The 26,367-nt window shown below is 43.2% G+C and overlaps 1 protein-coding gene across 2 annotated transcripts in view; it reads right to left on the reverse strand.

Annotated features, from left to right (window-relative positions):
• The window catches only part of LOC105562063 (neural-cadherin-like), a 179,836-nt gene that overhangs the window by 77,183 nt on the left and 76,286 nt on the right, over positions 1–26,367 (reverse strand). The window contains exon 1 of one of the 2 annotated variants that reach the window (XM_012012570.1): positions 5,177–5,984. The exons of the other annotated variant lie outside the window; for it this stretch is intronic. Coding sequence (XP_011867960.1) covers positions 5,177–5,228 — 52 coding nt within the window. The 5' untranslated portion in view covers positions 5,229–5,984. Of the gene's footprint in view, positions 1–5,176; positions 5,985–26,367 lie in introns of those variants that run through there. 2 annotated transcript variants of the gene reach the window in all.

Here is a 26,367-nt window from a genome sequence, read left to right on the forward strand (position 1 = left end):
AGAGCCCTTTCAAAGCTGCACCGATGGCCCCGATTGGCCGATCGACGAAACTGCGTGTGGCCGTTTGTATCGCGGCTTCGTGAAAAGAATCACCCTTTCGCCGGCGACATGAAGGAAATTCACCGTCGCGGAAATGGCAGCCTGGGTATTGAATTTTTGTCATCGCTCTGTCGCGGTGCACTTCGTGGATAACGACCGGTAGCGATTTTTCTCCGGCTCGTTTTAACACGCGGCGAAGGAGGAAGCTCGCGAAAAGAGAGCTATATGTACTCGCCGGATGAATGGGATTGATGGAGTGAAAGGGATTTTAGATGGACCCTAGGAGAACGCCGTTAAGTGATTGTCTGGCAGTTTTGGTTTTAGCGTCCGAAAACTACCAGGTCACACGCGGCAACGAGTCGAAAAGTGTCTTAACATTGTCAATCGATAGACTTGTTTTCCATCGCTGCGCTGGCAAACTAGTGCAGTAAGCTGGAATGAAAAAAGGTATACTTGCCTTAAGGCATGTGTCCACGGTGCTAGAACTTGGTCCAAGCTGCTCCATGAAAGCTGTAAGTTGATTGGCTACACATTTCTCGGAGCTAGAACTTGGACCAAGTTCTCGCAACGTGGACGCGGGCCTTTTCTCTAATCTGTTGCACTAGTTCGTCAGCGCGGCAGTAGCGAACAAGCCTAACGGCAAGTGCAGATCGATTCGATAGAGCGAGAAACGTACACGGATCGCTGACACAAATTTCATCGGTGGTCAGCGTCCCTAAGGATCGATACTAATTTAATTCGCGGCGCTGATAAATTTTTGCCGTCGCCGACATAATTCTCCTGACCTTTCAGAATTGCGAGGACTCGCGGATTCACCGAGGAAAGCGTATTGTACTCAAACTATTGATCGGTAGTGCCGCGCTGGTGCCGGCACCAATACTCGTAATCTCGACCATACTTTACGCCAGCGAATTCACCCTCGATCTCGACCGACCGACCGACCGAGTTTTACAAATTAAAAAAAGGGAAAAAAAGGAATAACAAAAGTGCAGAACCGAGTAAGCTGCTTCGAGCTTGCGAGGCTCGGCCTCGAGTCGCGCAGAAATTTCAAACACAGCCCGAATTGGGGCGGACGGGAGAAAATTCGCGCGACCATTTTCGGCAAAATCCTACGATATTTTCGGTATTATGTACGTTAAAAAACGCGACGGTATATCGTTACCGTTGTTGCGAGTCCCTTGCTGCAGGCGCGACGGCTTTTTCGTAAAATTTACGATTAATCTCGGTAATTCTCGCGCGGCAAAGGATCATCTCTCCTTCGCCTCCCCGTTTCTCGGCAATTAACGGCAATGTCCCGGCCGTTCTCGCTAAGCGAGAGGGTAAACCCGAATTGTATGCCGGCGTTTAAAATTTAGGATGGCTTAGCGTCGACCGGGCGCGATTATCGGTCGAATTTAAATGGAAGACGCGCTTAATTTTCACCTCTCGTCCGTACCTGCGCTCCTATAAAGAAACTCTCTATCGGGCTAATCATCGGCACGCTCAAACGCGATAGTACCCGATATTTTTGCCGCTGTGAGTCCCGCAAGTACGCAACGCGGGCAAAAAGAGAAGGAGATAAGACTAGAAATGGATGGGTAAATAGAGAGAGAGGAGTAGGTGAATTTCTAATGGGAATGTGTGCTGCAGCTCCTCTTTGAAGCGGGCAAACGGATATCCGCTTACACCGAGAAACGAGGAAAAGTTCGGACAACCTGCCAACTTTCGTAGCGCGGCTACGGCGAAAGGCGAAGACCGGCGAAGAGCGCCTTCCATCTCAAGTTTAAATGTTTTCTCGCTCGTTAACCCGTTGATCACCTGTTGGCAATCCGACGCGAAGATCCAGCATCAATCTGTATTCCGCTCGGGAAAGCGAGAGACGCGAAACGACCGTCGCTCGGAATTAATTCGCGCGAGCGTCTCGTGGTACACGTTATATTCCGTCGCTTATGGTCATCGGTGGGAATACACTGACTTCTATCCGTGGCCTGACACTCGAGAACTCGCAGTGAGACTGTTATGAAATTGCTGCGAAATTAGAAACGATCGTAATTTCCGCTCCCGTTAAGAGACATCTGGGGAAACTCTTTAGCAATTGTCTGAGACGTGGAACTTATTAATTCGTCGATTCGCGCGCGTTCAACACAATCCAGAACAAAGATTTTAATACAAGCTGGCGACTCGGCGTTAATGGGATTCGAAATGCAGGCCGAGACGAATTCGCGGAAATGCGAATTTCGCGAGGCATCTCGGCGCGCGAGGGCCATCATCGCAGGGAACTATGCGAATGTTAACTTTCATCGATCGTTACAGTTGGAAACATTGTAGCGAAATAATTTGCGGAAGTGGACTTTCTCCAATAGCTTCTATTCATCCTCTTGTGATTCCCAGAAATGCATTTAACGAAACTCCTAAGCCCGGTCTACAACGAGACAGAAGTCATAAGCCGTGAGTTGGAAATCATAAAGAAAAATGTTGATCCACAATGAGTCATGAGTCACTATAATCTACCCAATCAGAGACGAGGAAATTTATAGGCAATCATGTGCCTCAACAAGCTTGATGAGTTCCGAATCATCAATATTCTCGTGGGATGCAGCGATTTCCATCGTTAAACAAGTTTGCTTGAACACCGTTTTGTTGGACAACACTTAAAAATGCCCAGGATTAAGGTTATGTTGTGAAATGTTTCTTCGTAGAAAAATTTTACTTAAAAGATTATAATATACTTACACGCGTGCACTTAAAAATTGCCAGTAAGCACAAAATTTTCTCACATAAATTTCGGAATATAACCATAATCCCAAAGATGTCTTGGGTGGCGCTTGATAAAAATGGTGGGCATACGATTGGCTCTGAGTGGTCCATCTTAAGCTACGTATAAGCTATAAGTCAGAAGGATTGGATTTTGGCAATCTTCTGAAGCTCGTATCAGACTACGGATTGAGATTGAGATTAGATTGAAATTTGACCAATCAGAGTAAAAATCGCTAAACTTGGGATTAGTAAACTTTACTCTGATTGGTCAAATCTAATCTCAATCTCAATCCGTAGTCTGATACGGGCTTTATGATTGCCGCGTTCCGACTTGTGAATATCTTACAACAGGCTTATAACTCGCTTATGTCTTCTGACTGCTGACTTCTGTCTCATTGTAGACCGGGCTTTAACCGTAGCGCGGGGGAAGCGCGCGCGTAGCGATCTTAGGGCGAGAGATCGCGGAGTGTCGCGTGATTCAGCGGCAAAAACAGAAGTCTGACTTGATTTCCTGCCGAATCAAACGCGGTCTTGTTTCGCACCCGCGTATTAATTCGCCAGGTCGTGTGCGAGCAATTTGTCGGCATGCGTGACGCACATACGAGATTCGCGATAGCGAGCGAGCGATGTCGTCGCGTCATTAAAATTCGCATCGTCGCGCCATTGTTTCGCACTTGCGACCAACTTTCGCAGTTTCGCGATCGGTGGAATAATCAAATCCGATTATCAACTCCCTCTCTCTCCCTCTCTCTTTCTTTCCAAATGCAGTCTCGCGAATGCGAGGATTTGTCGCTGCTCTCGCGACATCGCTGCTCCTCTCGGACGAGAAACGAGGCCGATGACGCGCGGGTAGCGAGTTTCACAAAGCGGCGGGTCCTGCCCTGTCGGTTTCCGTCCATCCCACTTCGCAACATTCCGCGAGATGCACACGGGGTTGTTTTTGTTGATCCGCTCGTTGCAAATATATCCTTGTGTTGTCGTAGCGGATCGCGTTACGAAACGGGATGTAACGGAAAGGCGGATTATTAGGATCGAACGTGTAACCGGGGCTCAACCGGGTTCCGCGTGTACCTGCCGATATTGCACAATTTTCTTACAAGTGATAATAACCCTTCGTCAAAGGACCTCTTTTGCTCATTTCTTCGCGCTGTCGTCGGCCATAAACACGGCCCTTAGTAATTTTGTTATGAACATTGGGTGACGCCATGGAGCGACAGTCGGAAAAATACGTCACGCATTATATTTTTATGCAATTCGTCACTGTCAATTTACTACTGTAAATGAAATGTTTCGTTGTTCGGTTTAACATAAAATAATTCCACTGGCGTGAACGAAACGTCACGGAAAAGCACGCTTAGCGGTGACTGCGTTACGTCCAGTTGATCATTACTGATATACAGTACCGGCCAGAATTGTATCACCTTTTACAGGTTTTGAGCGTAGCTAGTTTTAAAGTGCACAAATGAAAAATTCGAAAATCGTCGTGTATTTTGTCAAATTTCATTACCCGTCGTGTACAAGATGCACCTGTCATCAGGTGTCCGCTGTAAAACTTTCAGTTCACTCGATGTACTTTGACGAAAGTTATGCTCGGAAAACTTAAAGGTACACTTTTGGCCGGTACTGCATTAAATAGAAGGATCAATGTTTAATTGAAATTTCTTAGTATATTTTTAACAATTGTACGATTTCTTTGTGAACGACAATTGATAATCGTCACATCGAAGCATCGCGCGTGATGAAATATGAAAAGCACGTCCATCTTGGAAAGCGGAGAAATTCGAAAATCGTGGAGCGTTTTGTCAAATTTCATTACAAGTACAAGATGCGCCTGTCGTCAGGTGTCAACTGTAAAACTTTCAGTTCACTCGATGTACTTTGACGAAAATTATGCTCGGAAAACCTAAAGGCGACACACTTTTAGGCGATACTGCATTAAATAGAAGCGATCGATGTTTAATTGAAAATTCTTAGTATATTGCTAACGATTGTACGATATCTTTGTGAACAATTGATAATCATCGTCACGTCGAAAGGAACAATCGAGCATAAAAGTATGAAGAGTATCTTCGCGAGCGAAGAATTTCTCTAACTGGAGCTCGTCAAAGTATCGCGCAGCGGCGCAATTATTCACGCGATATCACTGACGGCGCGTTTATTGTACGATATCGAGGGGAAAACGGGGAACAATCGCGCCAAGTGCAACGAAATGAGATCCTCGACGCGGCATCGCAAATGCGCTTGGATTAAGCTCCGGCGGCGGTTGGGTTTTTGCCACATTACACGCTGTTGAATTGGTAAACTATTCTTCCCGTGTGAACAAACGGGGCGGCGTAATCGTGCCCCACTTTCCCCAAGAGCGGCCGGACTCGAACGACTCGGCGAGCGAACTCGGACGTACCCAGGTAGGTGCTGTTGGTAATAACCCAGAAGAGTTTTAGCGGATCAACCATTAAACCACACGTTCATCACATAAACGAGCCGGTCCGATAGAGACGACGGACCCAGACCACTAGCAGGCTGCCACTACCGGTCTCCCCGCGCTGGACGGTATCACCTAGTTTACCGCTTCCGGTCGACCTCCCGCCGGTCAACACACACTCTCACACACACGGCGAGGCCCGGGGAGAGGACGTTTATCTCCGCTGACCACCGGAGCTGACCGACCGACGTCGTACAACACACCTATACAGACACGTTCACCAGGAGATTCACCCGCGATTCGCTGGTGCCACTGTCCCTTCCGGTTCGCGGCTACGGTGCTTTTCAGCCTTCGCTTGGAGAACGAGGAGGAAACACGGACGTGTCACTCTACCAGGCGATACGCTCCTCACGTCACCCGCTTCCGTCAGCTTCTGACGGGGTTCCCGCGTCGCGGCCGAATCGCGCCACTCGCGTTATCTCGCCGCGGGCCGGCACGTCCGACGTCTCGGTACGTCCCGCGCTGGGCCTGTCATCGACACGTTTTTATCGCTCCGCGACAGCATAGACTACCACCGTCGACCAACGTCGCTCCGTCGCGCGCGTTCCTGTACACGTGTGCCGTACTCGCGGGTGCCTCGGTGCGACGGATGCGGAAAACGGTCCAGCGGGAGAAGAGGAGCGATCGAGAGACGGAACGGCGAGAAAGGGAGGAACGTGGAGCGCGAGCTGCCGCCAAGAGCAGGAGGGAAAAAGAGAGGGTAACGGACGATCGGCGATAGGAGGGAGGGCCCGACGGAGGGTGCGGAGAAGCGGCGTCGGCGTCGGCGTCGACGACGACGGCGGCGGCGGCGGTGGCGGTGGCGATGGCGGTGCCGGCGGCGGCGGTGGCGGCGGCGGCGGCGGCGGCGGGACAGCTATTCCTCGCGGGGGCAAAGCAGGGACGAGACAGGCGCGACTCGACTCGCGCGCGAACGTTGCTACATGCGGTACATATACGCGGAGGCGAGCAATGGGTATACGGAGGCCGACGGCCGCCCGCGGGGCACAGATTTGCGCAGCCGCGCCAAATCAGTCGGGGGCGCGCAATCCACCCTCAGTCAATATACTGTGTCACCGCGTAACGCAGAACGCAACGCGGGACCGTCGGAATGCGGTCCCGCCGTGAGTACACCTGGGCTAGGAGGAGACGGCGTCGGCCTCGCCGTCGGCGAACAGCGACGCTCGACGACGCCGCGACGCCCCGCGCTATGACGGAGGACTATGATCGGAGAACCAAAGGGGTAGCGAACGGCACGCGACAGTATTTTTCCTACGGGCCTCTCCTGCTAGAGCCGATAAGGGTGCAGTTTTAGATCGGGTGACGCGAAGCTAAATTGGCTCTCGTATAAGCGATCCAGTTGGGAAAATAGTATCGCGCGTCCGTTGGTTTACGCTTCACCCGGGCGGGGATTCTCGTGCGCCGTTTTTTTATCTCAGACTCGAAAAGCTGCGGTGATACGCGGAGCGTGCGTATTAATCGTCGCGTGCTATCGGACGAAGGGAATCGGATACATTTTGTAAAATGAAATGCTGTTTGAGGGAAACGCCGAGACGTTCGATTCATATTTTACCGGGTGGAATCGCGCGTACTTGACGCGATTCTCTAAATTGCCCTTTGTAACACACCACTCTGAGTTATTTAGTTCGTTAATTGAAGAGTGGAAACGGGGCCGGATGCCATAGTGGGTATAATCGCTACACGTTTAATCACTATGGTATTTCCATTAATCAATCAAATAGTTGAGAGTTAGACAATGAGATCTCTATGTGAATGACCCCCGGTGGGGAACGCTCTATGATGTTACACGTGAGGACCACGAGCATCGCCACCCGCGCCTGTGTACCGTACAATTACTAGGGAAATTGATAAAAATCTTTAACAAGAAACTCGCTGCTTTTATTCTTCATCAATTATTATCGTTCTCGCGTGCGCGGCAATTCTCATTTGCATATGAGACATGAGTAAAAGTAATATAACGAAAAGTACGCGACTCCTTCAGCGAAATAGGATAAGTTAAAAGTGTAAAGGGTTCGGGAACGCTCCCTCGAAAAGTGCCTTGCAACCCCAAGGGGAGTCAATAAAGATATTATTATATAAGCTTGTTAATTCCTATTTCAAATAATGTCAACTAGAGAGCTTTATTCTCTAAAATAAAGCTTGGCTCTTTGTACAAACGTTGAGTGCGTATAAACGGCTACTTTTCTAACTTTTCAACGGGATATTTTTATCCTTATCTAGTCCTCGTTCCCTCGGATCTTTTTTTTTTCGATTACTCCGAGAACGCGATTCCAAATAGTTTTACGCTCCGTTCGGAACGGCTGTGCACGTGCTTCGAGTTCGCGGGCAACGTCCTCAGTTGAATCCGAAACTTTGATTCAGCACTTATTCAGCGCTCCCTATTTCTGCGCGGCTCGTACTAAATTCGCGTAGAGGGACGAGCTCTCTTGCCCCGCGAGGGAAAGATGGAGCAATGTAAATAAAAGACGCGATTCGTAATGCGTCTTTCATATAACGCGCTGTCAAGCGCGAGACGGAATGTCTCCTTTGCGCTCTCTTTGCCATGCGAAATATCTTGATATCGCATTTCGGAGTCTGTCTATAAGACCAGTCCATCTCGAATAAGTGTCAATGCTCCGCACTATTGACACAGAGTGCCCTCAACGGCGGGGGGTCTCCGCATACCACGGAGAAACTTGATTTCGCGAAAAGTTGGTCGAATGAAACTTACAAGAATTCGCAAAGTTGCACGATTATCTTGCAGGTTAATTCCCTATTAACTTTCTGTTAAAGTCCATATGAAGCTTAATCTCGTTATCAAGTTATAATTTTCAAAAATTGTATGCAACTTTCGCCATTAAGTATTCTCTGAGAGGAGAGTTCGTTGCAGCATCAGGCATCGTGGCTGACAGGGGAAATAGAGAGAATACGGTAGCACCGGGAAGGGCGTGCATGTAATATGTGGACAAGGTAATAACGCTCGTCAACAGATTATTCGAGATTATGACAAATATCCGGCACTGACAACCGTTTAAATATACAGTCGCATTTGCTTTGGATTAAAGCGCTGCGTTAAATCTCGATCGGCGCAGGGCGGTATGTATGGAATGCTGTCCGCAAATCCGGGACATTCTACGACGACATGCTGCACATAGTCGTAAACAACAGCGGCAAAACACAGCCGGTGGTGCCGGCTGGCAAAGTCCCGGATAGTCTCCATATTATAGCGAATATTGTGGCCCCCGACTAATTAAGCGGGCGAAACACTCGGATTAGATATCGTCTCGGTTGTGACGGATCGATCTTGGAGGAAGCGTTCGATGAGACATGAACCGGGCAGGGCTTATGGACGGTGTTATGGAAATGACGAAGTAGATTAAATTCGTCTATCGCGCACTCTCAGAGATCCTCAACGTACGTGCCGCAAACGCTCTCTCAAAATCTTAAGTAAAAATCTCTCTAGAAATTTTTCCCGGTTATTAAACGGGTTTAATTAACTTTTATGAAACTTGTTTATAGGATCAGATAAATTGTATTACGTAGGAGAGCTGTAACGTGTGAAATTCGACTACATACTCGAGTCGGACAGAATTTGTAGTTGAAGCTATCCTCTCTCTCTCGTCAGTAAAACATGTCTTATAAAATACGCGTCGAAAAAGTTGTGCAGTCGGATTCAACCCAAAGTTAGACGACAATAATCGACAAAAGTGTGTCAAGGTAGTCCTGATACTTTTAACAAAAGTAGAGCACATAGTTTTGTAAACAATATGCACAAAGTGTGCTGATTCCTCCCCTTTCATTCTTTATGTCCAGTCATTTGTCGCTGTTACATAAATGTCCATCAATTGGTATAAGACGATTTGTGCAACTTGATCGCTTGGCTTATATTCCTCTCTTCCTCGCGTCCGATTTTATGGTAAACCATAAAGAGGTTGAGAAGCACTTCTCCAATCTTAGAATTTTTAAGTCTTGCATAGTCACGGAGAAAATTCGAGAGAAGTCGTGCATCTGTTCGCGCAACCACTTTCAAGCGGCTGTCGAGGCATTACCGCAATCCACTGGATCTATCATCCTTCATTGAATCTTCAAAGAGCATTTCGCATTCAGCTCTGACATTCGCTAATCTATTCCCGAACACGACAGACGAGATCGGTACTTTTCGACTTATACCTTCGCGCACTGCCGCTCTCTGATTCGGATACACTTGGAATATTTATGGACCGCGCGTACACACGCGTATTAATTCTCCCCCATACTTCTCGGTTAATAACTCTCTGGGAGTTGAAGTTGATCCGCGAAGCTAAGTTGGAAATTCCAAGAAACGACATTTTTATTTCTTGAATAATACATTTATTATGTTCACAAGTAACGAAACTTCACTCTTTCTCATTTCAGAGACGCGGTATTGATAGCGTCACAGGTTAGTTTTAATCCTCAATTTCGAATGCTAATAGAAACAAAGGGTCTTGGCAAGTGGTTCCCATTTGTCCTGAAAACCTCCCGAGATTCGTCAAAGTCGAAGGAAGAGGGTTCGTGAATATTTCTTGTTAAAGCTTGGGATAAAGTACCGGAATCTATTTCCGAAGAAGAACGACGCCGTGTGAGTTGCTGCGATAAATAATATACGAACCGATTCACCGGAAGACGTTGCTTGTGTGAAATTTAAAACAGCTTCGAATGTAACGCATTTTTCGAACTGTACCACGGCAATTTTAACGAGGGCGATAATGCGATGGTGTGACCGATTTTGTGCAATGCGACCAATTCTCCGGACAGTCCGTCATGTGTACGTGAAAAGCAGGCTGGAATATTGTCGGCACAAACCATTTTTTTATGGTCGACGTGGAGTATCGATTTCCAGATCAAGTCGATTGTTAGTAAAACCACACGAACCACGTTCCCACGAAATGTCAGATTCTAGCGGCATGTCATGTATTCTGCAACAGTTTATCTTGAACTAGCATTCGAAACGACGATGTAAAATGAAGTACGATCCGTGTATGCGCGCGGTATATTTTTAAAAATCTTCTATTTTCCATCGATAGAAAATATTCCGCGTTCCCGAAGTATACGCCGACTCTGTGCAAAATAGCTTTTTGTGTTTCGCAATAATTTTTTTCAAGTCCGAAACGAATAAAATTACAGTCGCTGCAATTCACGTCACTTATATTAGCTCGCTGAATGCACAACTACTCTGCAACAAAGCGCAACGAATAATTGGGATAATAGATATATGCGTGGCAATTTTGTCTAACAAGAAGATCGTTTCGCGACCTCTGAAAAATTCTGCAGAGCCAACGCAATCCATGCGGGTGCTTCTTGCGGTTTGTGATATTTTTGACAAATAACCGCCTCGATTCAAGTTGAGGCGCAAACTTATCTAAGTACGCTAAATGTGCTGAAGAGTAGCGAGGACTTGTTGGCAAGTACACGCGAGTATCCCCTAACCGCGATCCTTCAAAGAGCATCTTTCAGAAACGATCTATAACGTAATTGAACACTCGTACTTAACGTTTGGTTCGACCGATCTCCATTTGCTAATTGAACATATATTCGCCGCGCCATGCATTTTCGGCCGGACGGGTGTCCGATCGGTTGCAGCGGATAAAAAATTGATATTAATAACACCGAGGTAAACGAATGCCGCGCCATTCGCTAACAAAGCGAAGTAACGCTCGAATTTTTCCGCGGATAATCCTAGGAAATTATGTTGATGTAATATTTGAATATCGTTCGTAACCGTCCACTTAGCTATGCATAGAGACTAATTACATCACAATTGTTACGCAAACGCGTCGATAATGGATTTCGCGGGATCGAGTGTCATAAATGCTGGCTATTAATACGGCAAGCAATTTAACGGTAACCATGCGTGTAATGCGTTTCTGTGTGCATAATTTGTATGAATTCCGCAGCTACTGACTTATTACGCGGGCGGCATAAAGAAAATCCGCGGCGACAAGTACGATTCCGCATGATTTTTGTTTCATTAAAGCTCGACGTAATAATAATGCATCAAACGCCGCGCGCACGTGTTATTTCGTCTGAAATTTATATTTCGAAATTATTCATTGAAATTATATTTCAAGAGAGTAACGCGAAAAGACCAATAGAATGCAAATTATAATTTAACGTCAATAAATCCCGTAAATATGCAATTTATAGGAAATACGTAAATATGCATCCTCGAGGGGGGGAAAAAAAAAGAATGAAAATTTATAAATTAAAAATTTCATCGGTTTCAAAGATCGCGCGGCGCGTATCTTAATTGCAAGTATTTTTCATTCCGCATTAACGTTTCAGCAATTACGATTTCCCCGTAAGTCGGCTTTTCAGCGATATTTGCTAGGCTGACTGACAAGAGGGCGGAAGAGGAGTTTTTCGTACGAGCGCAATATGAACGTAAATCGATACGTATCTCACGACTGTTCCTTTTTGCTATGGCTTTATCATAAACCCGCGTGCGAACGAAGGTTCGAGCATGGATATTTCCCAGAACAAAGGAAAAGCGCGACGATATCGGCAAAACATCAAAAGTGTTTTTCCCCGTTTGGCTGGCATGCGCAGTTCGTTGTCGTCGTTATGGGAACGCGATGTACTGGGTGATCGCGCATAGAATGCGGAACCGGTAAAATGCGATTTGCAGATTCGTCCGACAAGCGGCAGGACAAGTGGTTGACAGGCACGACGGTCGACACCGCATAGCAGCTGATCGAAAATTCTATTCTCCGGTAAATTCATGCGAGCTCACGGATCCGTCTGCCCGACCGATCGACGGTGAAGCTACAACCGGGTAAAATGCGACGATCGACCGGAACGTATGCTCGCGAAATTTTTACCCTCTCCCTTTGATACCTGATATTTTTCAGCCCGAGGTGTCGAAGCCCGAAACCTACATTTGATCCTTTCAATTCTTAGTCGTGCGTTTTAAATTATTTATTGCATTATATCAATTGCGCGGAATTATACCTTCGTGGAATTATTACAGTTTTATAGGACTTATTAATAAATCCGTGAAGAGAGAAACCGAGAGAATTCCATCATTTGACGTTATTCTTCCATTTTTGTCATACATTGTTATGAATATTTAAGCATTAGAGTCGGACATGAATTGTTAAAGAATTTTAATATTTTCCATCAGCCGCATTCCCCTTGAGTAAAAATAATATGTGATTCGCGATGTAAAAGGGATAACATAAATATACTTAACTTGCACAATAAATTGTACAATTTAAATGCATTTTTAAATTGGTTCAAATTTAGATTAAAATAAATCGTATGACACCATATCAACTTTTGCTTTTCGGCTTCATTGTATGCGACAGAGATATTTCAATTTACAATTGCAAATTCTCTTCAACTCAGTTTTATTGGTTTCACGAGACAAGGTTGTAATTTTAATTAATATAACTTGAAATTAAAACAGAAATAAATAATTCACAACATATTAAAAATAATAAATGAAATCCACCGTCTGCACTTGGGTATTAAACAATTAAGAAATATATCTACAGCTATCTCGTCGAAAAGCAACAGAACAAAGTAGTCTTTTTAGTTTTCGGAGATATTAACTCCGGAATACGAATCTGTAAATTTTCCGTACGCTACTTTTGTCCGTCGAAAGGGCGTTTTATCTTGAAAGTAACAATAGCGCACTGGCTGATAGAGCCATTCCTGAGAGAGAGCGATGGAGTTGTAATGGAATACTGTTTGAACCTTTCGCCATTCGCTTGCCAAGTGGAAAGAAAAAGTGAGATATTTCAATGTCGGAAGTTTCGTCGGGAACTGCTGACTTACTTGGAATTAATTTTGCAGTGAGAGAGAGAGAGAGGGAGATGATTTCAGGCGAAAGAGTGTTACTCTGGATTAATTCTCTAAGAAATGGATTTACGATGATAAAAGAGACGGAGGTGTTAAACGGCTAGCGGAAAGTCTCTTCTTAGCAACGATATCCCTAACGTTAATCTTTTCGTCCAAGTAATTTCGTCCAAGCGCGGGACGAATTTAATTTGCCGGACAATAATAGTCAGTTATTATCGCAAGCAGCCAGCAGCGATCTATATAACGGTTATTTAGTCGCGCAATTAAATGTCGCACGCCCGGAATTTTCCTTCCCCGGCGAAAAACAATCTCAATTAAACGCGAGTATTGTTGATCGATTGATTGACAGAAATTAACGAGCCGCTCATATTCCGCGCGTTAATACAAAAGCTATTTATTTTACCGCCGCATTGTACTAATTAATATCGAGTGTGATCGAACGGGGACATTATTTTTCTTTGCGGGCGCGCAGTTGAAAAACACTTGGCTTATTTAAGAGAGGGGGGGGGGCCGCAATTAATTTAACTTCCTGCATCTCGCGCGCCGCGATCGCAATACTCATCCATCTTAAATCGGTGCATCCCATTTGCTTCTGCAAATGCCGGGAATTGCTGGTATGCAATCTAGACTGGCGACGACATGACTGAGTCGACACAACGCAATCCTATCGATTCCCCAGCTCCCCCGCATAGTTTCAAGACAATCCCCCCCGAGATAATGATTGACCGTCCGATTCTATCGCAACGGGTGTTGCGCCTGGCCGCGCGTTAAAGATGGAGCGTCGCGCGCCCCGCCTTTTTACGCCGATCTTCATGCAGAGTAAGAAGTACACGGTAATTGGAGCGAAACTTGGGACATTCGTTACTTGGGATTCTTTTTGAGGAGGCAAGTTCCGCGAACTCTCTTTCAACATTCGCCTTTCCCCGCGCGCGTGCAACTGTCTCATTTAAAGAATTTCGCGCTCGTACGATTCTCGCGTATTTTTCACTTTGCACAGACAGACGTACAATTCGGTGCTGAGGAAAATGCAGCGAGAAGAAAAATACGTCCGCGATCAAGAGTCGAGAAAGTGTATCCCGTATACGCGTCTTTCTTCGTCTAATAATATCTGTCTCGAGTATTAAAGGTAATTGCTGCCGGAAAATCGTTCGAAGCGACTTTTCGTTTGCCGAGCGGGAAAAATACGAAAGAGCATTGATCCCCGCAACGCCAAGTCCCGGGCTCCGAGCCGATTACATCGCGCCTCGTTGTCCTTCATATGATTAATCGGTGAAATGACGTTTGCTTGGGGACTGTCATTTACACTACGCTCCTCTATCGGACACGCGCGAGATATCGCGGAAACCAAAGATTAGATGATGCCAGATGCGTCACTCAAACTCTCATTCGCTTGTAATAAGGAGTGATTATAATTTTTTATATCAACAATCTGTAAAATAACGTACCTCCGGCGCGACTGTGTCGCCAATGACAAGTATACATTTTAATTGTGACGAATTAAAATGACTATTCTTTCTTCCTCTTGATGAAAATTGCAATTATTTATTTGACCAATCCATTAATTGCCTACCAATTCGATTAGTGCACGGAGAGGAGTTTTTCTTAAAGTTTATAATGAAAATTATGTAATCGTGGGACGACACGGCATTTCGTAGAATTTTATGACCGTCTTTTCAAAGTTTGCCACACATTATAATTGTACTTGTTAGTGTACATTTTACTAGTAGAATGTATGGTAGAATTTCAAAAAGCTCTCATACTGTTATTCAAAATATCGTATTGCCCCACGATTAAATCATTTCTAGAACAACATAGCATTTCGAAGAGTTTCATGAGAGTTTTTTGAAATTTGAAATGCCATGTTGTCCAAAAAATCATTTACTCGTGGGACAACATGGCATTTTGAACAATTGTATGAGAGGTTTTTGAAATTTTACCATACACTCTACTAGTAATGCATGGTGAAATTTCATAAAACTTTCATAAAATTTAATTGTGGGACAACATAGTATTTTAAATAACTGTATGAGAGTTTTTAAAATTCTATTGTACCATACATTCTACTAGTAAAACGTATGGTAAAATTTCAAAAAGCTCTTTAATTTTAACAAACAGTTGTTTAAAATACCATGTTGTCCCACAATTAGATCATTTTTAGGACAACATAGCATTTCAAAGAGTTTTATGGAGAGCTTTTTGAAATTTCACCATACATTTTACTAGTAGAATGTATGGTAGAATTTGATAAACTCTCATACAGTTACTCATAATGCAATGTTGTTCCACGATTAAATAATTTTTAGAACAACATGGCATTTCGAAGAGTTTTATGAAAGTTTTTTTTAAATTTCACCATATATTTTACTAGTAGAATGTATGGTAGAATTTCAAAGAACTCTCATGCAGTTGTTCAAAATGCCATGTCGTCCCACGATTACATGATTTCCAAGACAAATTTTAAGAGAAAATTCTTTCCGCGTAGATGACAGTTGTAGAGAATTCAAATCCTTGTTTGCCGGAGGACCGAAGAATATGAGGATGGTATTTACAGCGTACGCGGGAGAAAAGAGAAGGAAAGAAATTGCAATATTCTGCAACTGGTCGAAAACAAGTAACTGCAACTGTAACTTCTCTAATGACGCGCGCTCGTTTACGTAAAACTCGCGTAAAGGATATACGTATACGAGTGTTACGCAAACGTACAAGTAGCAATCGTGTATTACAAGTGCAGATGGCCTTAATGGATTACGAGCCCCTCTCGTAGGGCAATCCGCATCCGAAGGGATCGCGTATCGATCGCTCATTGGCTATGCATCGCGTTACGCTGCGGTTATCGCGGCGACGGAAAATAGCCGGGTATAATCCGTTGCAGCGCGTTGATTTTCACCGGCGTACACGTACACCCGCGCGCAAACACACGTGCGCGCGAAATATAATAACTGCGCTCGGGCGAACTTCTGGAAGCTCTCCTCCGCGCTCAGTCGCGTCGAACTCGTTCGCGGATGCAACGGCGAAGAGCCGCAGGCATTCTCGGCGGCCAGCGTTCGGAATTTGGCTAATAATCCGTCGCAAATTCCGTTAAAATTTCGTTGCCGTTCTGGCGATATATATATATATATACATATATGCATAGAATGTTAATGTATATTTATATATATATGTGTGTGTGTGTATGGAAAACGCATCGTGAAAGTTAATCCCTCGATCAACATTGAGACGGCCGCAATGTGGGATCGAGGGATGCGCCGAGAGCGATCCGGTCTCGCGTACTCGCGCAGCCCCGGATGTAATAATCGCCTCGCGGTTTCGCGTTGCTCGACGCATCGTGCCTGCTCGAAACTTGCAGTAATGAGCACTTCCAAGTGATCCGCTCTATTGCACGAACAAGAAGCAGGATTAAATGCTACAGTCGCGGCGAGCGTGACGTCATTTCGTCTATATTCAATCGGTACTTACTCCCCCCCCCCCTCCTCCCCCACCCGGGTAACGTAATCCTTTCATCTCCCGATTCGAATTACAACGCTGGAATTAATTCCGGCATATTGGTCCGCGTTCTGATTGCGGAATTAGCCCTAAACGTGAACGGATGACTAATGTCTGGTGTTTACATCGAGATTGCAGTATTTCTCTCGAAATATACTTAAACGTTCGCGCGTCACTGAAATTCTGGTGGATTTAAGTCCTTTTGTACTTCATAGTCCCGAACGTTGATTCGCGCATCAGTCGAAATATTTAATTTGTCAAACGGTATAAAATTTCGCGTGGAACGATGGGTCTCCTTGCACGAATTTTCTCTTAAAATTTATCCTGAAAATCGTGCAGTCGTGGGACAACGCGGTATTTCAAAGAACTGAGTTTTTTTGAAATTTTACCATACATTTTACCAGTAAAGTTTTCAGAGAAAATTCTCGCCGCGTACTAATTAAAGAAAAAGAACCGCTTTCAAAGTTGTTCAGCTGTACCTTTTAGTGCAAAATTTACTCCAGAATGTTAATTCAAGCATCAGTGGCAAGTCGAAATATTTAATTTGTCAAACGGTAATAAATTTCGTTTGAAACGACATGTTTTCTTACACGGAGAGAATTTTCTCCTACAATTTATTCTGAAAATCATGTAATCGTGGGACAACGTGGCACTTCGAGGAATTTTATGAGAGTTTTTCAAATTTTACCATACATTTTACTAATAATTATACTTGGTGTACATTTTACTGGTAAAACTTCAGAAAATTCTTATACAATTCTTCGAAATGCCGCACGATTATATGATTTTCAGGCTAAATAAGAGAAATTTCTCTCCGCGTACTAATTAAAGAAAAAGGACTGCTCGCAAAGTTGCTGAACTCTATTTTTAGTGTAAAATTTGTCCCAGAATGTTAATTCAAGCATCAGTCGCAAGTAGAAATATTTAATTTGTCAAACGGTAATAAATTTCGCGTAAAACGATAGGTTTTCTTAAGCGGAGAGAATTTTCTCTTATTTATCCTGAATTGAATGAGTTTTTTGAAATTTTACTAGTAAAATGTATACTAACAATTAGTAGTCGCTACGGACAGGCAGCTCAGAATTGTTCGGTACGTGATAGCAGTAGGATCTCTCGATCGAGGCTTCGCATACGATACGATTTACCTGTTGCACAATTAACTCTTGATGAAGAGATTTTGTTAAAGTAAAGAAGTGTCGTACACCGCAAAGTGTTAAGTCTTGCTGGGAAACTTTTAACATTTTTCTTTGGACGAATGTGCGTGAGAAGCGCGCGCTCATCTTTCATAAAATGTCTTTCCTCATCGAGGACTACACATAGAAAAATCACCGCTTAAATCGGCACCGCGTGTCCTCTTCTTGTTAATATACATTTTACTGGTAAACTTTCAAAAAACTCTCATTCACTTCTTCGAATCGCCGCACGATTACATGATTTTCAGAGAGAATTCTCTCCGCGTAGTAATTAAAGAAAAAGGACCGCTTCGAAAGTTATTGAAGTCTGTCTTTTAGTGTAAAATTCGTGTCGTTTCGCCTAAGTAAAAGAGGGGAAGAATTTAAGTAATAAGATGGAAGAATCAGCACACGTTCCGAAGTTGCCCGAGGACTAACAAGACGCGGATATGAAACACGCGGCGTTCCGCGAAATTTATCGACGTGCTCGCGGTCGAATCCAGTTACCCGGGAGTCCAAGTTCTTACGGTCTAACTTACGTGCCGTTGAACCCAGCCTGAGAAACACGGACGACAGATCGGGTCGACGTAAAAATCGTCGCCAAGTTCCGCGATATAACTCACCGGATAAGCTGCGGGCGTCCAGGCTAAGTGAAACGGGCGGCGCGAACAAATATCCGAAAACACTTTCCGCTTCGCAGTTTGCCGGCGACCAACTTCGGCTTCCCAGCCTCGTCGACGCAATCCGCGCGGGCGGAACGGACGGTCGGGTTTTCGAGCTTTGCAGCTATTAATCTCTGGCTCCCCGCAACACAACCGAACGAGCAGATGTCGAGCGGAACGTGTCCCGTTCTATATTCCTGCTCTACGTCTTCTTATACCAAATTATTCCGTTGAAGCCGATCGTGCAACCGGAATGTCATTGACATAAGTAGATCTTCCCTCCCGTGACTTCATTGTTCGCGATAAAAGTCCATCGCGGGCGCATTTATCCAAGGGGGTAGCCACTAGCTAAAATGTGTTGTCCCACCGATTACACGATTTCATTTCATTTCATACGATTTCATCTGATTGCAAATAATCTCATCTAATTGCAAACAATTTTCTTATATGCGCGTTTAAAAATATGTAACGTTATTAAACCTCAAAGAGCTGTTAGGTTTCCTGAAAATATATTTTTCTTATTTTACTAACAAGTATTTGCTCGTCGAGGTAATTTCATCGATGAGAAAATGTTCAAATCTCACGTTTACTGTCTGACAAGTGAAGAAACTTGAAAGTTAAGGCAAAACGATTACACGGGGATTTCGTAAGGATTTCGTAATGATTTCGGTGACACTGTCCCACGATTACATCAAGTAGTTACCTAACCCCCTCGCATTTATCTTTACAGAAATGTATCGCGTCGATATATTATCGAACTTCCCTGTAAATTCCCTCCGTTTTGACGTTCAATCTTGGAAGTTACGCAAGAGCGTATAGGACCCGTCACGTTTGCCGTCATCGATTTTTATTAATTTCACATGCAAACTTGATTTTCATTCAATATATACCGTATTTTCGGAAAAGAGGTAACTAGCGATAGGCGCGTTATTTACTTTGCTCGATGTCAATCTGTCTCTGACGAAAACGACGTAATAGAGACTTGCATATCAAAAGAGTTTGCGGATCCGTGTTTACTTTTACCTTCAATATTTTTCCAAACCGGCACCGATACATGCCGTGTTGTCGCACTTTTTTTTTTGCAGACACGCTGCAAACACGTCCTGCCAATTAGCGCTTCGCGATGTTATTCTCTCGCGCCGCTTGTCCACGGGATTATTTACGAGTTGCGGGCAAAACGTGGATCATATCGAAAACCTAATGGCATTATCGATACCGCGGCTAACCGAAGATTCATCGCGCGCTCCGATGGATATGAAATGATGAGCGTCGGAAAAAAGTGATACGATACATGAATTGTCCGGCGCGCGGAGTGTCATCTGTCAAGGATGCCTCGGCGCACGGCTCTCTTTCGGCGGCCGCGCTACGAACATTTCCATATTTGACGTTAATCGCAATTGGATTTCGGCAGGCAGGGTTTGGTAAATTTTCGGCCGAAATATCGAATTTCCGCCAAGTTTTCATTAGCGGCGGCCCGCGTGCGCGAGAAAGAATTTCGCCCAAAAAGAGCGAACGTTTTTCGTAGCCCTTGTTATTTTGTCTTTTTCATTCTCTCTCTCTCTCACTTTTTTTTTGGTTTTGCAAGAGTTTTAAAAACAGCATGCTAACGACAATCCCCCACGAGGGCAAAAGGATATTAAATTTCGCGAAAATTTGACGCTTTTTACTCGGCGAATACGCCGAGGAAATGGACTCGATGCATATTTTCGGTAATAACGGCGTTTCTCTTTGAAGAACGCCGAGTTTCCCCGCGGCAAAGAGACTGGGTGATTGACCCAATTACAGAATTATTTAATTCAAAAGTTATAAGTTCGTCAAATAAAATTGTAATTCGTAAGCGATAAAAAATATTCAGCAGTTTTCCCCGAGTTCGTTTAAACGTAAATTTAATTGCTTCTCATTGGCAACGAGAAACATTTCTGAATTATTTACGTGTAGCGACTTCTGTTACGCGGGCGTGACAAAAAAAAATTAGCTGCAATTCACGTTGAAAACAAGGCGATAAACATAAACAGAAGCGAGCCGTTAGCTGCGTAATTCTCTGCTACTTAATGATATTGAAATGTGAGGATTCCCTGATTAACGCTTTGCTGTTAATTAAACTCTTTAATGAGGTAACATGATTAAAGTCTGCTGATAATGAGATTTGATGTAAATTGAATCGACATTAAATTCTTGCGTTTCACTTTGCATTTCCATTTCAAGCGACATTTTTTAACGACACGTGATACAAATCTGTCACGACCGCGGACAGTTTCATTTTGCGGATCGCAGCTATCGTTAAAATGAGATAGCTAAATAAGATATATAATTTTTGGCAGCGCAATCTTTTAACTCCAATTATTTTGAAATACAGCACGACGCCGTCACGCGATGTATACATAAACGAGTTAGTAAAAAATCGTGTGTTCCAATGTTAAAATTTTCCTGTGTCACCAAGATTCAATTATTATTTCACTGTACGATGAAATAAACGTAAAACAGACGTGCCATTATCTTCGTAACATTTTTGTGTGTTACATTTAATCACTCGACACTTTACGCGTGTCATTTAAAAATGGAGTGTTATTGTGAGCGCTTTTAACGCAACTGTTTCACAAAACCAAAGCATGCAATATCGACATTTCTGAAAAATTATTTTAACCATTCTAATTTGTAACTATTCGTATACAGTTTACTTAGCATGTTTTCATTACATCGCACTTAAAAGGACATAACTGTGAAGTGCGGTGTTAATTAATGGCCATTTATAATTTGTCAAAAAGTAACACACGCGATAAACGTTATTTCAACTGAAAATTTAGAGCGGACTTTGCGGGACATGTGAAAAATGTTAACGTTAATATTTCATTCCTCTACCGCGTTCGCATTTGCTGTGAGATCGCAAAACATTATTACTGCCCGCCATTATCAGCAGAGAGTTACTTTTTATTACGCTCTTGCTAGCACAGCAAGGGAAATTTTACACAAGTCCAATGGAATCGACGTATGAACACAAGTTGCGGTTCGCGTAATGAAAGGCTGCCCAGATAGGTACATTTTGCAGGCCGAGTCGAGGGAAGGCTCGACCGCGAAACAAATCTATTTAGCAACTGTTAATCTATTTAGCAACTTCGCCGGTAGTTCAGTGAAAAGAGAGGCGCAAAAAAAAGAGGCAATAACACCCGTTACACCCGCCATTATTACGCGGTCAGTTTGATAATTACGCGATACGCTCTCGCCTCATGTTTAAGCGAGCAAGAATGAAATTTTGATGAATCTTTTCTACGCGGGTATGGCCGTCGCAAATTGGATTCAGGCGGGACACCGGGACTTTGTAAAAGTGCCGTTCCTGCAAAACATCGAATACGTTATTTCCATTGGGGCCGCGGTTAAGCCGTGTCGAATAAATTTTGCATAGGGACGACGCTCCCCGGCAACTTTTAGGATTATAATCCTTGCGGGGACTTGGCAAACTTCGTAGCGAAATGGAGGACGTGATCTGTGGAGGATGACGCTTGTCCCGGCGCCGCGAGTCCACGAGGTAGAAATATAACAATTAATTTGATTCACTTCGAAGTCGCCCATCAATCGCCCCCTTCAATAATTCCCGGCGTTGCTATCTCGTTAAATAGAGTTCCCGAATTCTGTCGAAGATCGGAGGGAAGATTCAATCTTGCCGCCGTGTAGTCCCCGTCGGAATATTTTAATATTATTACTTTTATTATGAAAATCGCGTGTCAGACGCGGCCGATTGAAATATTTATCAGCCCTCATAAATCGTTCTTTGATATTCGAAAGCCTGCGCGCCAACCCCATTTACGTATAGAAATGATGATAATCCCGGAATAACTTGTCGGATACATCGGATGCGGAAGATTGACGTCGCGCTGCTTACTGCACCTGTGCTGCATCGGAACCTCTCCGTCATCATTACTTTATGCAACAAAGCGCGAACGGCGAAGCGAGTGCAACGGCAAACCCGGGAAGATCCCGCGAACGCGAAAACGTCAGTTACACGTACAAAGATACCGCGAACTTATGCGCGCAATGATCTTGGAGAGTATCAAAGCGTACGTGAGATTTGTTCTCGGCGTTCCTCGTGCCGTCGATTATGATCGGCGCGTAGATCTAAAATCGAGAGAAAAACCGGCCGATATAGCGTCCCCACACTCTCAAGGTAGTTATTTCGTAAAATCATATATGTGAAAATTGTTTCAAATTTTTGCAGTTTATTCTTTACATTAATACGCGCGAAATAAGACTAATTAAATTAAAATTGACCGTCTCGAAGTTCTAAAAGAAAATGGTAAAGTTTGCTATGTTACACGAAATATTACGTAAAACACGTTAACAATATTATTACACGTAACAATATAATTCGTTGTGACATTATTGCACGTGAAATATTATTTACACATATTATTATGTGTTAAAATATTAATATTTGCGTTTGCAGACGCAAATGGTGGTACATTTTATTTTTTTAAGCTTGACGGTGAGTGCGAGATTCGTATAAGAAACAAAAACGTTATAAAGTAAAATGGAACGAATAACTGGAAAATAAATCAAAATTATTGACCGTTTCGTTTCAACAATATAAACAGTTAAAACTGAAAAATGGGAAGAATTATGCAGTAGACATGAGTGTAGTGTAAGAGATGTCGCAACAGCGCCTCAAACTATGATCTTTCGAATCTGTTTTATATTATGTATTAATCGTAAGTGTATTCTTTGGAACAATATTGCATCAAGATATATCATTGTAATAATCGAATGCTGCTTCCTGTGTGGAATAAACTTTTGAGCATAAGTCGCGAAACTACCTTAATCTTGTATCGCGTAGCACCGCCAAATTCGAGGTACGCGTTAAAATAAAAAGTATACGTAATTATGAGGTACATAAAAATCCACCAAAATAGGTGGGAAGATATTTTCCCCGGTATATTAGCACGAGGTACAAGATTAATCGTAAGTGTATTCTTTGGAACAATATTGCATCAAGATATATCATTGTAATAATCGAATGCTGCTTCCTGTGTGGAATAAACTTTTGAGCATAAGTCGCGAAACTACCTTAATCTTGTATCGCGTAGCACCGCCAAATTCGAGGTACGCATTAAAATAAAAAGTATACGTAATTATGAGGTACATAAAAATCCACCAAAATAGGAGGGAAGATATTTTCCCCGGTATATTAGCACGAGGTACAAGATATATGAGGTAATAATGAATATATAACGATGGGTTGGTTGTACCGCTCGAGGTACCGTCCACACTGATAAAAAATATCTTAATCCACAAAAATATTACTTCACTCAAGAACATTATTCATTAGGTAGCTCCTGATAGCTTATTAACTTAAATTAAAAATTAACAAACAAGTTAAAACATGCATTACTTTAAGTATTTATTGAATATCAAAGAATAGATAATTTTTAATTAGAAAAATGTTACTTTAATTCCATAAAATGTTTACTAAGATATAAGCTTTACAGCGAAGGAAATTGCATTTCTTAATTAACAAAAGCAATTATTTCATTTAATAAATAGTATTCTATGTCTCGTGAAATCTTTATTTGAATGTGGAAAATGCAATGATTTAAATTAATTTATTTAATGTAGTACATAGATTTACTTGAAATTTGATATTGTTATTTAAATAGAATAAATATTTACTTTAGTAAAAAAATAATTTTACGCGAATCTATTTACTTTGTACATTTTTTTGCCAGTGTATAAATTCACGGTACATTTTTTAGGAGGTACACGTGGTTCCCGTACGTACCTCCTAAAGTAGTACAACGTACCTCCAAATGCCTGTCTCCCTGCCGGCGCGAGAGATAGCTTTTGTTATTATCTTCCTTCGTCGTGCCACACTTGCGTGATCGCGTCGGCTAAAGACACGAAGTGCATGTTACATACGACAGATATTCGAGGCATTTTTCGTGGCCAGTGCCAAGAATTAAATTGCGAATGTACAGAGTACATTCCGATCAATTTTCCGTTTTATTAATGTCTACATCCACCAACATAAGACTCCTAATTTCGAGGTACTATCTTCCCTCATATTTTGGTGGATTTTTATGCACCTCATAATTACGCATGCTTTTCATTTTAGCGTGTACCTCCAATTTTTGACGGTACACGCTTGAGAGTGCGGTTTTGCAATACGATCGATCGGCCGACGGTGCACGCCTCTGCGATCTGGAAACTGAGGGGGAGGAGACGGCGTTTGTGTAATAAAAACAGATGTAAAATAGGAGCAAATTAAAATCGGGAAAAAACACGCCGCTGCCCTAATTTTTTACCGGGTTGACAAATTGTCTTCTGCTTTTTGCTGTACGAAAGAGTCCTATCCGGCGTGTAAATTACCAGCGCGAAAAGAGAGAAAATCTGACCCAAATACGAGCGCCCGCGTGCGTTTGATAAGCGCGATTGTGTTGAGGTGAAATTTAATTATTGAGTTATCGAATGTTAGAAAGAGATAAATGAACTGTGTGAGATAAACGCGGCAGATTGATCGGATCAATGGGAGAAAACGCGCTTTAAATCTTCCAAAGTGAAGAGATTCTATCGGCGTGCGGTGATTTGCAGGGAAATTCGGGGAAAAACCATTGTTGCTCGAAATCATTAGCGCTATTAAAAAAGCCGAGTACTCTGAAACTGTAACGTATCTCGTTAAAATAAAATTGTTACAACATACACAGCTCGAAGTGATATTTTCACCAAGCTATCAGTTTAATTTACTTCTTTGGAGAAACGTCGAAGGAGTGAATGTAATTGGACATTCGTTAAATGTATTTGGAAAAGTGCGAAATAAATTCTATAAATAGTACTTGGCAATTTTCGGTAATACCCACGAGGTTGGAAGTTATTACCGCAGACTTTCGCGAGAAAAAGCATCGATTTTGCGCAGCCGGAGGTAAGCGGATTCGTCTTATGTCCTCGTAATTAAAGAGCGCTCATAAAGGCGAATCACATCGTAATTCCGACCACCTCGGTCCAACCGAATGACGCACAAGTTAACCGAATGGTCACTTCAGTTACGGTCCTCGATATACAGAGAAGGAAAATTTAGGTTACTCTCCGCTCTGAGGCGTTTCTGTTTAACAAAAATTGTATTGTCGAATCAGAAACGCACGCGGGAACGGGAGAGGAAGAACAGGGATGCGAGGTAGAGGTGAAATTGGCGAGGTATATCTTTCTTAGGGAAATGTAAACATATTCAGTGCGTATGATAATCCGCATAATTTGCATTTGTGCCACCGAAATACGAGTGTAATGGACGCAACCCGTGAAACTGTACGTTCGCGTTTACCGTGTAAAAACATAATGAGTATTTATTTTACATCTCCCCGTTCTTTCCTCTGTGCATGTAAAATTTTACGCAGCGCCAGATTTTTACTAGACACCTCGCTATTGATAAATAAACTTCCGCGTTGCACAGAATCGCGCCTTCCTCGATAAAAGACGTACAATATTCGCGCGACGCCTTTCGGCGGAACAAAGTAAATCCGTACATGTTTGTCCCTTTTAGGATAAAATTGCGACAAAGAAACCTAATACGGCTTTTAAGCTCCACTCTTAAGCAATTTGTCTTCCCGATACATCGATGGTCGCGCGCCCTCAGAAAGGATTTCCGTTACCGAGACAAAAATATTCTTGACGCATTTATATTTGTCACAGCCTCATTTAGTACAAAACTAAGGCGACATCGAAGTAAAATCAATAATTCTTAGTCTCCTCTATCAAATTAAAGATTGACTTGCTATATTGGGACAAGAGTAACTTATACAGGGTGAGTCTTTCCATATCCGACAAAATTTTTGAGAAGGTAGAACGGATCGAGATGAACGGAAAAGTCCTGTACCATTTTGCAATTTTCGTAATAGTTAACGAGTAATTAATTATTAAAAATCGTTGTCTTAGGCCGGCCTACCGCCCAATTCGAGCGCGTGGCGAGACGTGCGCATAGCAATATCGATCGCCGGGCGGTCACATCTTGCCACGC

This window comes from Vollenhovia emeryi, unplaced genomic scaffold (assembly GCF_000949405.1).
Source record: "Vollenhovia emeryi isolate VEMERY1.0 unplaced genomic scaffold, V.emery_V1.0 DF939196.1, whole genome shotgun sequence".
In the NCBI taxonomy this organism is placed as follows: domain Eukaryota; kingdom Metazoa; phylum Arthropoda; class Insecta; order Hymenoptera; family Formicidae; genus Vollenhovia; species Vollenhovia emeryi.